This window comes from Centruroides sculpturatus, unplaced genomic scaffold (genome assembly GCF_000671375.1).
Source record: "Centruroides sculpturatus isolate CEXI.00-Female unplaced genomic scaffold, Cexi_2.0 scaffold1105, whole genome shotgun sequence".
Taxonomy (NCBI): domain Eukaryota; kingdom Metazoa; phylum Arthropoda; class Arachnida; order Scorpiones; family Buthidae; genus Centruroides; species Centruroides sculpturatus.
In genome coordinates this window covers 28,594-42,917 of record NW_019385288.1, presented here as the reverse complement: position 1 = coordinate 42,917, position 14,324 = coordinate 28,594, and the positions used below count along the sequence as shown (strand labels likewise).

Genomic DNA, 14,324 nt, shown 5'->3' with positions numbered 1-14,324 from the left:
TTGGTGTTAAATTTCACAGAAAGGCCAAAGGAAAATAAAATTTGAAGCTTTTTCTTCAAAATTAACACATTTCTTTCGTTTTTTTCAGTTGTATTTTTTATGTTTAATTACATTAATTAATATCAAAAATTGCTGGGAACTAAAGGTGTTAACTATCAGGAGTTATCTTTTTTTCATAAAACAGCAATATTCTAAACTTTTTGTGGCTAATATTCCTTTATAATTTAAGATAAACTTTTAGATCTTAATTCTTTAATTTTTTATTGGGGCTCAAAAGTAAGTTAACCCGGTATATTAATTATAGCATTTAATGAAGTTGTTATAAATAAAATTTAAATAAGCTGTCTAGCCATTTACAAAAGTGAAATATCACGGAAACTGACTTTTGGGCCACTCTAAATGCATATTAATTTAAAATATATAAATTAATTTTGTAAAAAATTATTTTCAGCGTAATTCCCCACGTCCAGTTAAGAAAAATGTAAAATGGGCTGAGAAACGTAAAAATTCTGAAGAGAAAACTGAAAAAGTGAAAGGAAAACTTTGTGGTATTTGGAAAATTTTCAAGATGCAAACCACCCTGAATGCTCCTGATTATTATTCTCGAATCTTATTTCCAACGGTTTTTTTATTATTTTCTTCCTATTATTGGAGGCATTATTTAAGTTTTCGCAGAAAAATATTAAACGATTGAAATCGCTGTTTTCGTTGACGTATCAATAACGATTTCAAATTGTTCTAATTATTTATGATGTTTGAATTGCCATTCTTTATAATAAATCTTGTGTAATTAATAAGGTTCGTTAATCGCTACTTTTATTTATTAAATCTACAATACAACAAAGAAATGAAAGTTGAAAACTTTTCGTAATTAGCAATTGTTGACATTTCGTTTATTTTTTATTCCCGTTTCTGGATCGACACACCAACACTGGCCGGAGGAACCGGAACATTGCTTTTTCTTAAATTTGCCATCTTCGCTACATTCTGGCACAGTGGCACCTTTAGCTGCGCAATAGAACGAATATATAAATAATATTCCTTTGTAAATATGTTAGAAAATTATATTTAACTTACAGTTTTTCAATTTGTCGTCTCTATCGCGGTGGCAAACGCAAGATTTAATTTTTGTAGAGGGTTGAGTTATGGGTGTGCCGTCTTTGCGCCAACAGGAACAGAACTTTCCTTCGTTGTGACATTGTAAAGCCGCGTAATCACCATTCGATTCGCAAATGGGCACTACTTTAACCGGTGCAGAACTCTTACTCGCCTTTTCTCTGTGTTCCTGGCACTCGCTCTTTTCTGAAAAGAAATGCAAAATTTTCTCTCCAGTTTCAATATTAATTAACTTCTAAATATTAAAATGTGACTCACTTTGAGCGGAAGAAATCGCTATTAAAGCGACACCAATCTGAGAAAAAATAAATAATTCAGATAAATATTTTGTAGACTATTTTAAATTAGAAATTATTCAAGAAATTCTTACTAGGAGTATCAAATATATCTTCATCACAAAATTTATTGTAGCTGCTCTGAAAAAATATAAAAATAAGAGTAAACTTGGTCAATACTTTGTCTTTTTAATCTAATATTTAACTTACAAAAACATTATTAGACACATTAATTGATTTTAAATTGAATTGGTGTGAATTGATGAGACAACGCAACTCCAAAAGTTAGCCTCCTCGAAAGATTTTCTACGGGAAACGGGTGATAAAAATCATGCGGTCAGTCTGTTGATCAGGCACGAACCCGAAACCGACTACTGTAAGGTCTCTTTTTATGCGGATTATTTTAATGCGATTTTGTAGTTGTGCGGTTTGTATTTCATCCAAAAATTTCTTGGACAAACATACATATAGGCTTGTTTAGGAAGCCCGCGTATAGACAGTCTCCAAAAATCGTAAAACGCTCAAAGCACACTCCATTTGTTCCAATGACATATAACATTTATGGATGTAAAGGACAGCTAGATCTACCTTAATCGCTTTAGTTCCTAGCAATTTTTGATATAAATGTAATTAAACATAAAAAAATACTTAAAACTGAAAAAAACGAAAGAAATGCGTTAATTTTGAAGAAAAAGCTTCAAAGTTTAACTTCCTTTGTTTCGCCCTTCTGTGAAATTTAACACCGATGAGTCATTGTTTACACAACTGGGTGACCTTGAGAACATCTGGTTTTGGATTTCCCGGGGCATTCTCATAGACGTCGCGGGAGGACAAGGGTTTANAATAGAATAAGTTATTTTTACATTTATTGCCTTTAAAATACAATTATAATAATAATGAAAATAACATAAAGTTATTAAATTTTAATGTGACAAATGTGCTCGATTTTTTTTGCGCGACTTTGTAAAATCTGGTTGCTTTTTGGTCAGTTTCAGTCTCGAGTCATCTTCGAGTCGAAGTCGGCGACGATGTTTAGTTTTCGTGTTTGTCACGGCCGAAAATCCGCTCTGGCAGAGGTATGTTGTGCAAAATGGTAGTAAATACTGTATTTTATTGCCGCTTGGCTGACACGATAAATGTCTTTTAGGTCAGCCCAAAAATTACCCAATGATTGCTCTGCAAAACAACTCTCGAGTCCGATGTTGCACGAAATGTCTGTTAATTCCTCTTGGTCAGAGATGGGAAGGTGGTCGGTGGAGTTATTCGCAACAGCGACAAAAATTTACAAAATTAATTTTGCGAAAACAAATTGAGTTAATTGTACAATTTTTGTTTCTTGAATTTCATTTAGGTATTGTCACAAATGCATTTTTTAATGAAATTTCGATAATATTTTTAGTTATAAATAAACGAATTTGCGCATTCGACATCGTGTTGTAAATTGCCGAAATTTTGATGGTTCACGCATTATTTTTTTGATTGCTTCATCTCATGCGTTTAAATTTTAAATCGACCGATTTTAGATTGCCGCGCGTACCCCTTCGTGCAATTTCGCTTACCCCCAGGGGTACGCGCACCACTAATTGGGAACCATGGAATTATAGAGTAAAACCAGGTGAGATGCCTATAGTTTTCTTCAACGCATATAAATCGTTTAACAATGGAATCCAGAAAAATAATTATATAACGCATATACTGCCAGGGGTTGTCTTTTAATAAAACTGAACAAAGTTAAATAAAATCTCGACGTAACAGAGTGGTAGCAACAAAATGACACTTGTCCGTTTTGGGCATCTATCCCGTACTTAGCACGCTTAAGAATGAGATACCTATATTATTTCACACTTAATTTAATCAACTATTTTGGTATTTTCCACACTCATTATAATTTGTAATATGTTTTGTGCATGTTTCGTTTCTTCACTTTTTGTACATCACACATCGAATCCAATTCGCGAATTTTTTATATGCGCTTTTCTGTAGAACGTATCCACCGCATAAAACGAGACCTTACAGTATAAGTGTTCAATGGTTTCATCCTGGCTGGCACCTGGATAGAGGCCAGTTTCCTTTAGAAAGTCCTCTCGGATGTTACGCCTCCCTTACCCCATTAATCCAATTTTCGAATTGTTTTTGAACGATTTGAAGATTGATCTGATATTGTCGTTCAAAATTTTCCAGTTTAATTGGCCAATTCAAAAGGTCTAGTAGGGGAGAAAATGTAAAAATTTCAACTCGAAAATAAATTAAATTATTAACACAAGAATAATAATAATAAATTATAATTGTTTGTTAACTCTAATCGAATTTTTTCGATTTTCGAGAATTCGGAATAGGTACCGTTCGAAATTTGATACAAAAATATTTCGAAAATTTCGTATTTATAGCTGGAAGTTTTCAAAACATTTATCGAACCAGCAGCTGACAGACAAATAACTAGTGTAAACCAATTTATTTATTTATTGATATAACTTTATAATTTAATTGAAAGAATTATAGACTTATTATTTTCATAAAATAAATTAATATAAACGGAGTGGTTCCCAATTAGTTTTTCTGCGTACCACTTCAAGAAAGAGCTCAAACTAGCATACCCCTTATAGCAGAAATTCATATTAATCCATACTAATATTATAAATTCGAAGGTAATTCTGTCTGTTGTCTGTCTCTGTTACATTTTAACGTATAAACCGCCGAACAGGTTTTAATAAAATTTGGCACAGAGGTAGCTTACACATTGGAGATGGACATAGGCTACATTTTACTGCGAGAAAATATCTTACTCCCACGAGAAAATTCGATATAATGAGGGCGAAGTCGCGGGTAGACAGTTAGTGATAAATAGAATAAGTTATTTTTACATTTATTGCCTTTAAAATACAATTATAATAATAATGAAAATAACATAAAGTTATTAAATTTTAATGTGACAAATGTGCTCGATTTTTTTTGCGCGACTTTGTAAAATCTGGTTGCTTTTTGGTCAGTTTCAGTCTCGAGTCATCTTCGAGTCGAAGTCGGCGACGATGTTTAGTTTTCGTGTTTGTCACGGCCGAAAATCCGCTCTGGCAGAGGTATGTTGTGCAAAATGGTAGTAAATACTGTATTTTATTGCCGCTTGGCTGACACGATAAATGTCTTTTAGGTCAGCCCAAAAATTACCCAATGATTGCTCTGCAAAACAACTCTCGAGTCCGATGTTGCACGAAATGTCTGTTAATTCCTTTTGGTCAGAGATGGGAAGGTGGTCGGTGGAGTTATTCGCAACAGCGACAAAAATTTACAAAATTAATTTTGCGAAAACAAATTGAGTTAATTGTACAATTTTTGTTTCTTGAATTTCATTTAGGTATTGTCACAAATGCATTTTTTTATGAAATTTCGATAATATTTTTAGTTATAAATAAACGAATTTGCGCATTCGACATCGTGTTGTAAATTGCCGAAATTTTGATGGTTCACGCATTATTTTTTTGATTGCTTCATCTCATGCGTTTAAATTTTAAATCGACCGATTTTAGATTGCCGCGCGTACCCCTTCGTGCAATTTCGCTTACCCCCAGGGGTACGCGCACCACTAATTGGGAACCATGGAATTATAGAGTAAAACCAGGTGAGATGCCTATAGTTTTCTTCAACGCATATAAATCGTTTAACAATGGAATCCAGAAAAATAATTATATAACGCATATACTGCCAGGGGTTGTCTTTTAATAAAACTGAACAAAGTTAAATAAAATCTCGACGTAACAGAGTGGTAGCAACAAAATGACACTTGTCCGTTTTGGGCATCTATCCCGTACTTAGCACGCTTAAGAATGAGATACCTATATTATTTCACACTTAATTTAATCAACTATTTTGGTATTTTCCACACTCATTATAATTTGTAATATGTTTTGTGCATGTTTCGTTTCTTCACTTTTTGTACATCACACATCGAATCCAATTCGTTTTATTTGTTTCGATTTTTTCATTTTGAACACCTAACATTGAATTTGATTTGATTCCAGAGCTCGCTTCGCTAAATTACTATCTTTAAGTCTTCTGCGGAGAGTACGATATGGAATATTAAATTCTTTGCTTTCTTGATAGTAGTTTAGACGATTAGTATGTACTGTTTCAGCTGAAAGCAGGGACGAATCCTGACGAAAATTTTTGGGCAAGCTGAAAGTTATAATAGAAATAATAAGCCTGTCTCTAGCACTAAACAATAGGCAGAAACGTTATCTAGTGTGAGTAAAAAAAGTATTGTAAGTGAAGTAATACAAAGCTCGCAAATTACTTGATGGAAGATAATCATCGTAGCAATCTTTCACTTGAAGGTAAAGTCTGCTCTCCTGTTCTTCACGATAAACTTCTGTATTATCACTTCATCACAAAATGTCGGTCGATTTTTAAATCATCGAGTAAAGCTTTCTCAATTGACAACAGTGCCAGTGAAGATAGTCTTTCTTGTCCTTGAGTTGACCCGCAATACGTTTTTATCCTCCGCAATGCAGAAAATATCCTTTCAGCTGTAGCAACGGTAGTAGGAATTGTGGCAATCGATGTAGCGCGTTTATACATTTCCTTCAGTCCCATTTGAAGGCCATTTTCACTCATAAACTTAACTAACTCAAAACCAGGCTTATCTTTAAACTCTTGCGAACAATAGAGAACAGACAATTCATTCCTCAAATGGATAAATTGGAGAGTTTCTTGGTTGTTTCTTCTACTTTTTTAGTACTGTATGCACGAGCCGGCCCTATCATAGGGCGAACGGAGCAGCCGCTCCAGGCGCTAAGTCCTATGGGGCGTCTCAGTGATATAGAAAATTATAGGGTATAAATTAGGGGCAACCAAGGGGGCGCCATAATAGGATCTCGCTCCAATCTAAAACCTGCCTCAGGCCGGCACTGTGTATGCGATATCCATACTTTTTGTCTGAAGAATATTGAAGAGATCATCAGTAAAAGAAAATACTCGAGAAAATACATTAAGTAAGAAGCGAGTCTGAAACTTTTGCAGGAAAGACACGAATCCTTGAGCTTTTATGACGTCCAATCCGCAGTGTTCAAGTAAGTTTTGAAAGAACATTATTATTATGTCATATTTCTCTATTGCAGTATTCACAAGTCTCGAGATAAAATTCCATCTCGTAGGGGCGACTGAAGGCAAATTTTTTCAACAAAACACTGAAGATCCTATGTTTGTTAAGAAGACATAGAAAACAATGCTGAAAGTCTCGAAAGTGTTTGAAAGAAAACCCTGCATTTCTTGATATTTGAGGATGATTGTTGCAGAGTTAAATTTAGCATGCGGCTGTAGCAGTGAACGAAAACTGCAGGGGGATCTAGCTCTTTCACTTTTGCATTTAAACCGTTGACTCGGCCTGCCATTACTGCAGCGCCATCGTCGGTTTGTGCAATAAGTTTGCTACCACACTTGAAATAATACAGAAGATTTTAACATTCTCTAAAAGTGATGCAGCTGAACTATGGCTACTAATATCAGGGATGTAGAGGTGAAAGGCTATATTAGTGAAGTGGATTTCACTTCACTGATATAGCCTTTCCCGAGTCTGTCCGTTTTGATCAACAAAACGAAGAACAGTTGAGAGCTGTGATTTGTTTATTACGTCGGAGGTTTCGTCTAAAATCAAACTCAGTCTGGTCGAACTACTGAAGAGTTGGAGACAATCAAATCATTTTAAATTGCAGGAAGAGGTGCCCCGGAAAATTGTTAATTCTTTTAAATAGTTCTTTAATAGTGGATCATATAGACGAATTAACTTCAGAAGTTTCATATACAGTAGTTTTCTTTATTGAGAGAAGTATCTGACTCGTTCAAGAATGTCGCGGCTATATCATTATACACATGATCGCTAGTTCCTTGATGCTCATTAAGCCGGTGATCGATTCTAGTCCTCCCAAAAGTATTCTGACTGATAAAAGATGTAAGGTAACTTACAGATTTCTCAGGTCTACTGACAGCCACAGAAAGACAATTTAAATTCACAAACACATTTTTACTCCACACTCCATTGTCTGTTGAAAATAACAAGCAGGTCAGCAGAATAGTTTATTTAATTTTTTAAATCCAGCTAACCAAGGTATACCTATTTGCGTATTGAAATATTGATATTTTAAAATGTCGTACATACTTCCATTCTTATCTTTATGATCGGAAGTTAAATTTCGAATCTCAGAATATGATCTATTCCTCACAATTTCGATTTTTTCAGCTACATTTCTTCTAGAAAATGGTCACTGATTATACAAAGCTCTTTGTTTTCCATAATTAGGCCTAGTTCACTACTTACGACAACGTGCGTAAGTCAGATTTGAAACTACACAATACATGTATGCTTACTGGGTAACGTAAGCTTTCCATACAATCTGGCCATGTTAAATGCTTTAAATGACGTCACGCGCGCTCAGTTGTTTGCGATCGAGTTCCCGCAAGCATCATACTGACTTAAAACGGCTAGCCACTAGCTGAGCCGTCAATGTAAAAGCAAACACAAATGATAAAAGAGTTTACACATTATAATAAATTGTTATTGGCATATTTGTTTTTATATAAAAAGTAGATTGACAGTCAAAACTTTCTGTTAAGCATGCGGCGCGTGCTAAGCAAGTCCAGAGAATTCGCTCCTGGCCGAGAATAAGTCTTGTTCAGTCCATTGGCACCAGTTTCCCTTCTTTCGAGCTCGGTAGGCATCTAAAATTAATCAACTAATTAAGTTCATAATAAAATATTTCAGAAAAAGTACGCATCTCTTCCTTAAATCCAGTAGGCATTTCTCCCAAACCGCACGGGAGAGATGCCTATTTCTATATTTTAGATAAAAAATATTAGGAGACCTTCTGGCTTCGACTACACCACAACTAACTAACCCTACTTTCACATCTAGTAAAAATATCGCACGAACACATTCGAATTTCAGAACTTTTCGTAAAAATGTAAATGTCGCAAAATAGTTTAGAGAGACGGTTAATAAAAAATCGCCAAAACAACCAGTCGAAAAATAATGAAAACACAAGAACGTTAAGCTGAGCCACCATTAAAGTGACTAGTGACCTATTATTGTACCGAGTATTATTTGAATAAACCTCTTCTAATCGTTTCTCCCGACTCGGTTTTACGCTATATGTATGGAATGAATGAAAATTGCACTTCATTTTCTAAATTAACCTACTGGAAAATTCATTCCTTTTCTTCTGAATAATGAAATTTGTTAAATAAATATCTCGAATTACTTACTTTTTTAGTGACGAATTGTGTTTTCTTAATGATACAACTTAGAAAATCTCGACCTATTTAATGAGTAATTTCGAGTAATATTCAGCAGAAGCGTATTGTTTGAATTCTTGGAAGACAATTCAAGTCTCAGTAATCATTATCAACTTCCAACAGACCCATTTAAGTCTGTCAAGATTACGTGGAGAGATTGCTTCCATCGACCTTCAATTTCCAATTTATTTTACTTTACGTACGCGAACGTTTATTGGTTAACTTCTGATTGATCTTTCTTGGTCTTTGATTGCGAATACGGACCCGGATAGGATGTGGCGAGATTGGAAAATTGCGTGAAATTATAAGATAAAAATCTAGAATTCTCGGTAATTTTCCGACAACGATAAGTATAATTAACTTGTAGATAAATTGTCAATCGGGCAGAACACCGCAATTGTTTCAAGGATATCAAGATATTACTTGGTAACCTGTATTACTAAACTGTGTTTGTTGCACAATACTTTGGCAATTAATATTGTTATTAGATATGTCTAGGCAGTAATTACAGTAAAAAGTTGGTTAAAATGTTTAGATTCCACAATATTTAATAATAAAATTATAATTCTAAACTTAATGTAATAAAATTCTGTAACTTAAACATCTTATATACAGGTGCCGTATAACTCTAAAAGCATAGGATTTGATCTTTGTTTATTTTTTCAGATAAAATATCTCCGAACGAGGAAGAACGAATTCTAGTCATTTTGATGGTGGGAACCCGCAGTCGGCGTGAAATTGTCAAAGACATCCAGATTTTCCATTAGTATAGATGCAATTTTTAAACGCGATCCCACCAACAAAATAACTGTAATTCGTCCTTTCTTACTCGATGCCACGTAAAAGAACAAAGAAAGATCAGCTTAACTCCCGTGTTTCCGTGCTTAAGGTTATCGTGCGTAATTAATACATCATACATACGAAGTTAAGTAATTAAATGCGCAAATAATTTTTATGTCAATTTAATATTTTTACATTCTACCAAAGGAATTTGTGCCTACAGGACGATCCAAAAGTTAGTTAACCGTGTACGGATCGTCTATCGAGATTAGTACAGAGTGCCGCGAACATAATAAAAATATGATTAAGTGTGTGAGTACTTGTTAAAAGGAAAAACGTTTTAAAATGGTTAACTGACTTTTGGGCCACCTTACATATATAGGCCTAGATGTCTTTATTAAGTATAATTTTCTGAAATGAAAAAATGTCAATGATAAAAGGTACTTACGTTTTTGTAAAAGTTCTCGGATGATTTGAATTGTCCTATTTGCGCAAAGTTCTTTTATGCGTAGTCGAAAGGTATTTAGTTGCACAAACGTCATTGTACCTTGAAACGTATGTCGAATGACCGGTTTCTCCTTCCTTATACGGAGTTATGTTTTTTACAAGTTTATTTAAACAAATATTAAGCAACATATAGAAAAAAGTAAGGACAACTTCTTTAATAACTTTACAACTTTTGACGTTTTTTACAAAGACCGTAATTGTAGGGAAGATTTGAATTCTGTTATTGATGACATTTCATTAAAATAAAAAAATAAAATATTCCAAGAGTTAAAAATCAAAATGTATTCTTAATTAAAATCTAAATGTTTTGCATTTTGTTTACGTTATTTAAAATAAATAAAATAAAGAAGTTACTTAATTTGTTACTCAATTTGAAAACTGAGTGATGTTTTTTGTTTAGAAATAATTGTTCCGGTTTTAGGCTATAAAAGAAATATGAGAAAATTGCAACAAATTGAATTATTTTGTGTAATTATTACGTTCGAGTTCCTATTGTCGTAAACCGTGCTTATAATTTCCACATTTGTCCGTTTGTCTCTTTGAATATCGAGAAAACCGCATCATCTCGGAGATAATTTTAAGGGATGATGACGGATGCATGCACAGAAGAATTTATACTTTGCGCAATTTCTCTTAACTAAAATCTGTAGAGATTACAGTTAAGAGAAAAAAATAATTCAAAAAGTCGAATATTTACATTTAAATTAATTTTTTAAAATTTACTTACAAATTTTTATGCTTTTTAACTATTCAATCATGAAAATTCCTTTGAATTTTTTAAACAACTCGCTAATGTTAGCTTATTTTTATAGAAAAATAAAAGTATTTATTACGTAAGAATGATTTTTTTCCGTCGGTGTCTCGTATTAAATGTAAATCAAATTATTCAACATTCCAGAGACTTTCCAGTATCAACGGAATCTTTATATATTAATGAGTGTATTGTAAAAAATGCTGTTTCCTTGATTAAATGTTGGCCTTTTCACACAAGCGCTGTTACTGCGACATCTTTTCTAAATGATTAGTTAGCGGATGATCACGATGTTTTCCAACCAGTTCGATGCGGTTTTCACCAGGTCACGAGCTACATTCCCGAATATCCTCGACTTCCTTCCCAATAAAGGGGTCGAAAATAAAAGAACACTGGCTTATTAGAATATCTTTATATAGTATAATAATGGGAACAATTAAAAATATGAAGTACACTGAAGTGCAAAGTCCATAAACTGCAGCTTGTTAGGTTTTCACATAATAAGTTGTAGTTTAGGGTCTGGCTTTATGAATCTATAACTCGGGGCAACATTCTCACATGTATTGGCCTATTATATGTTACAGCTTAGGGTCACCAAATCTAAGACCAGCCTGCTGAAGTTTGTACAGGACTTGGAGTTTATCTTACTAAGGTATAATCAGAAATGCAATATAAAATCTATTAATAATTTATACAAGGGGGAAATAGGGATAAGGTAAGGGTGAGCCATAATGGGCTCTCTTATTTTGTTTTTTTTAACAATTTTTATTAAATAACTCACAGGTCGGGTCAACAGCGCGTGAAGTTACCTCATTCGTGTTATTATCTAAGAAAACAAGATATTAAAAATAAAAATCGAGGACAAGTTTGTCTTCTCTAATTTTGAAATTTCTTGTAAACGACAATAAGGCTTTACCTTATGTCACCTAATCAAATATGCAAAAAATCCAGTACGAAGGTCGGTTCATTAAATATATGTGGAAACAAATTTACCATATTTGAAATAAATATTTTTGTCTTTATAATTGTGTGACGCTCTCGTGTATTAAATACAATGATGGTGTCACACAAATATGTAAGGTCAGCATCACCGGCATACAGAGGAAGAGACATCTCGAAACTCCTACGAGCATTGAAGCAATCTACAGATAATAGGATCAAAGAGAAATAAATAAATAAAATAATTAATTCTATTGCGAAACTACAATATGTATAAATAATTACTGTAAATGAATAATTATTCCTTTTGAAAATCGCAATCACATTAAACGTGACTTTTTTGGCTTTCTTCACCTCGTGGATACACTAAAAGGTCCTTTTTCCAAGACGGGTTTTACCAGGTCCTGACGATAAAGGACTGCGACCGATATATCTGGGGCCCGTGAAAAATTCCTAGAGAGTTGCTCGCCTGGATTCAATCCCGGGTTACGCAGAGGGGAAGCTGGCATAACGATGGCGGTAAATAATGACGTTAAAAATGAATAATTTTCTGTTCTAATTATAAAATCCAATTTCATTTCACCCGCTAGATATCAATTATATCTTGTTAGATCATACAGTTACAGTTATAAATTGAAAACGTTTGGAATATAACATTAAACATCAGTTAAATGAAAGTAACATTTTATCTTAAGAATTCTGAAGAGACGCGACTAGTAATGGCTCACCATCGGACGAGTGGATAAAACTTACTGAACACTACCAGTTAGTGGCGAGTTCGTGCCAGGTGCAGTTTTCCGACTTTTCTTCAAGTGTCTAACTCACAAATAGGCGTACTGTTTGGGAGATCGGCCGTCATCTGTCGCGTTGCCTCATTTCAGCAATTCAATTTCTTCGATTTAATTTCTTGCACGTTTAAATTTCGGCAGGAAACTGTTGTATGTTGAGCGTAGGAGCTTGGAACATGTTTGTGATCAATACTTCTTGGACATTTATCGGGAAACAATCAAAATATCTGATAAATTTTTAGGCGGGTAATCAGTACTTTGTAGACGTTACTGTGGTCAAAAGGTTTTTGTTGTCTGTTAGTAAAATTCTGATGTCGATATTTAACTTTTATAGAGCAACAGATAACATCAGAGGAGAAAATAATCGGTGATATTAATTCGCGGATTAGATGAGAAGTAAGATGTAATGGTTTTCTCAAGTTTACGGCATTAATTACAGGCAACAAATTTACTTTTTATGTAAGTGCGACTCTTGTACTTCGAAACACACAAACATCCCGCAGCTTAAAACATTGTTCATATTCAGCGTCCTAAAACATTACGTATCGTTATTTATCAAATAAAAATGTCAAGCGGTAAATCTAGTTTCGGAGGCCAAGAATAGACGCGGAAGCGTCGAAAAAGGCCATCGAAGGCGTCACAAGTTCTCTAATGTGTTTGATTCATTCCTGTCTTTTATAGCTGTTGCCATGGTAAAAAGTATCCAGACAAACGAAATTTAATTAATGTATTGTACTGTACTATTCTAATTGTATAAACCATTCAACATTCCAAGGTAAAAATATCTTATGTTCCGAGGTACGTGACGTGTTGTACTATATTTACAAACATTCCTTTTTTTAAATGAAAAATTATTTTTTCTATATATAAATTAAAGAATAGTTAAATATAAAAGATAGAAAAAGTCTTCACTTCCACCCTGTCCAACCATCAGGAACTAAAAACAGTCCTTCGCAGAGACGACCTTTTACGGTAGGCAACGACTCCGTTACAATAAGCAAAACAGTTTAAAAATGTTCGTACAAACTTGTAGAAACTGTATATTCGAATAGTAAATCTATTAAGTACTGTACATTATGTAAGGATGGGAGTTATTTTTTATTGTAGCAAAAGAATAATAGAAAACGTATTGTTAATGGTTTAAAAAAATCAGAAAAGTGTTACAAAGTACAACTTGCTTTAAATGCTTTAAAAATTACCAAAACTTTGGCCGCTTAGTTGGATTGTTATCGTCTCTAAAATTTCATTTTTAAACAAATTTTCGTGAAAAATTATTAATATAAAATTTTTTGAAAATCGACTAAACACGGGAATAATTTGTACGAAATTTTACCAATTTTGTGCTTTTATACAAATCTACAATACAGAATTAATACCGCATAGAAAGCTTTGAATCTGTTATTCATCATACAGTATATTTATAATATAAACTAGCTGCAAGATCCCGCTTCGCTGGGTTTTTATTTGTATGTAATAGTATAGTTTTTTTTTATATATAAAAGACTGTTTTTCTAAGTAATCTAGAATCTAGCTGCAAAAACCCGCTTCGCTGGGCAAAAAGTAACGATAGTGAAGATTAAGATAATTACATTATAGCTAATCTTACCCGTTTTCACAAAATGCAAGAATTAGGTCCCCCGTTTCCAAACTAATTAGAGAATTTTTACTTTTAGTCAAACGAACAAATTTCAACGTTTCTGGAACGTTTTTAATCGTTTTATAATCGAACCAATTCGAATTTTATGTTCGAATTTAATTCGAACAAATTCGAAAAAATCGAACGAAACATTCGAAATAGAAAGCCACTTTCAACCACTTTCAGCCTCATATCTCCCGCACCCTTATAGCTATCGAGACGCAACCACCCCTATGCACGAATGGAGACTTGGG

General features: G+C 33.6%; 1 protein-coding gene across 3 annotated transcripts in view; it reads right to left on the bottom strand.

Annotated features, from left to right (window-relative positions):
- Nucleotides 1-790: 790 nt before the first annotated feature.
- The window catches only part of LOC111637213 (U24-ctenitoxin-Pn1a-like), a 40,291-nt gene continuing 26,757 nt past the window's right edge, over nt 791-14,324 (bottom strand). Inside the window, exons 1-5 of one of the 3 annotated variants that reach the window (XM_023382652.1) lie at nt 9,898-10,188; nt 1,487-1,532; nt 1,375-1,411; nt 1,078-1,302; nt 791-1,008 (exon numbers count right to left, since the gene is read on the bottom strand). In XM_023382652.1, coding sequence (XP_023238420.1) covers nt 872-1,008; nt 1,078-1,302; nt 1,375-1,411; nt 1,487-1,510 — 423 coding nt within the window. In that variant the 5' untranslated portion in view covers nt 1,511-1,532; nt 9,898-10,188 and the 3' untranslated portion in view covers nt 791-871. Of the gene's footprint in view, nt 1,009-1,077; nt 1,303-1,374; nt 1,412-1,486; nt 1,533-8,639; nt 9,344-9,897; nt 10,189-14,324 lie in introns of those variants that run through there. The other 2 variants (XM_023382654.1, XM_023382655.1) reach the window with 2 other exon arrangements.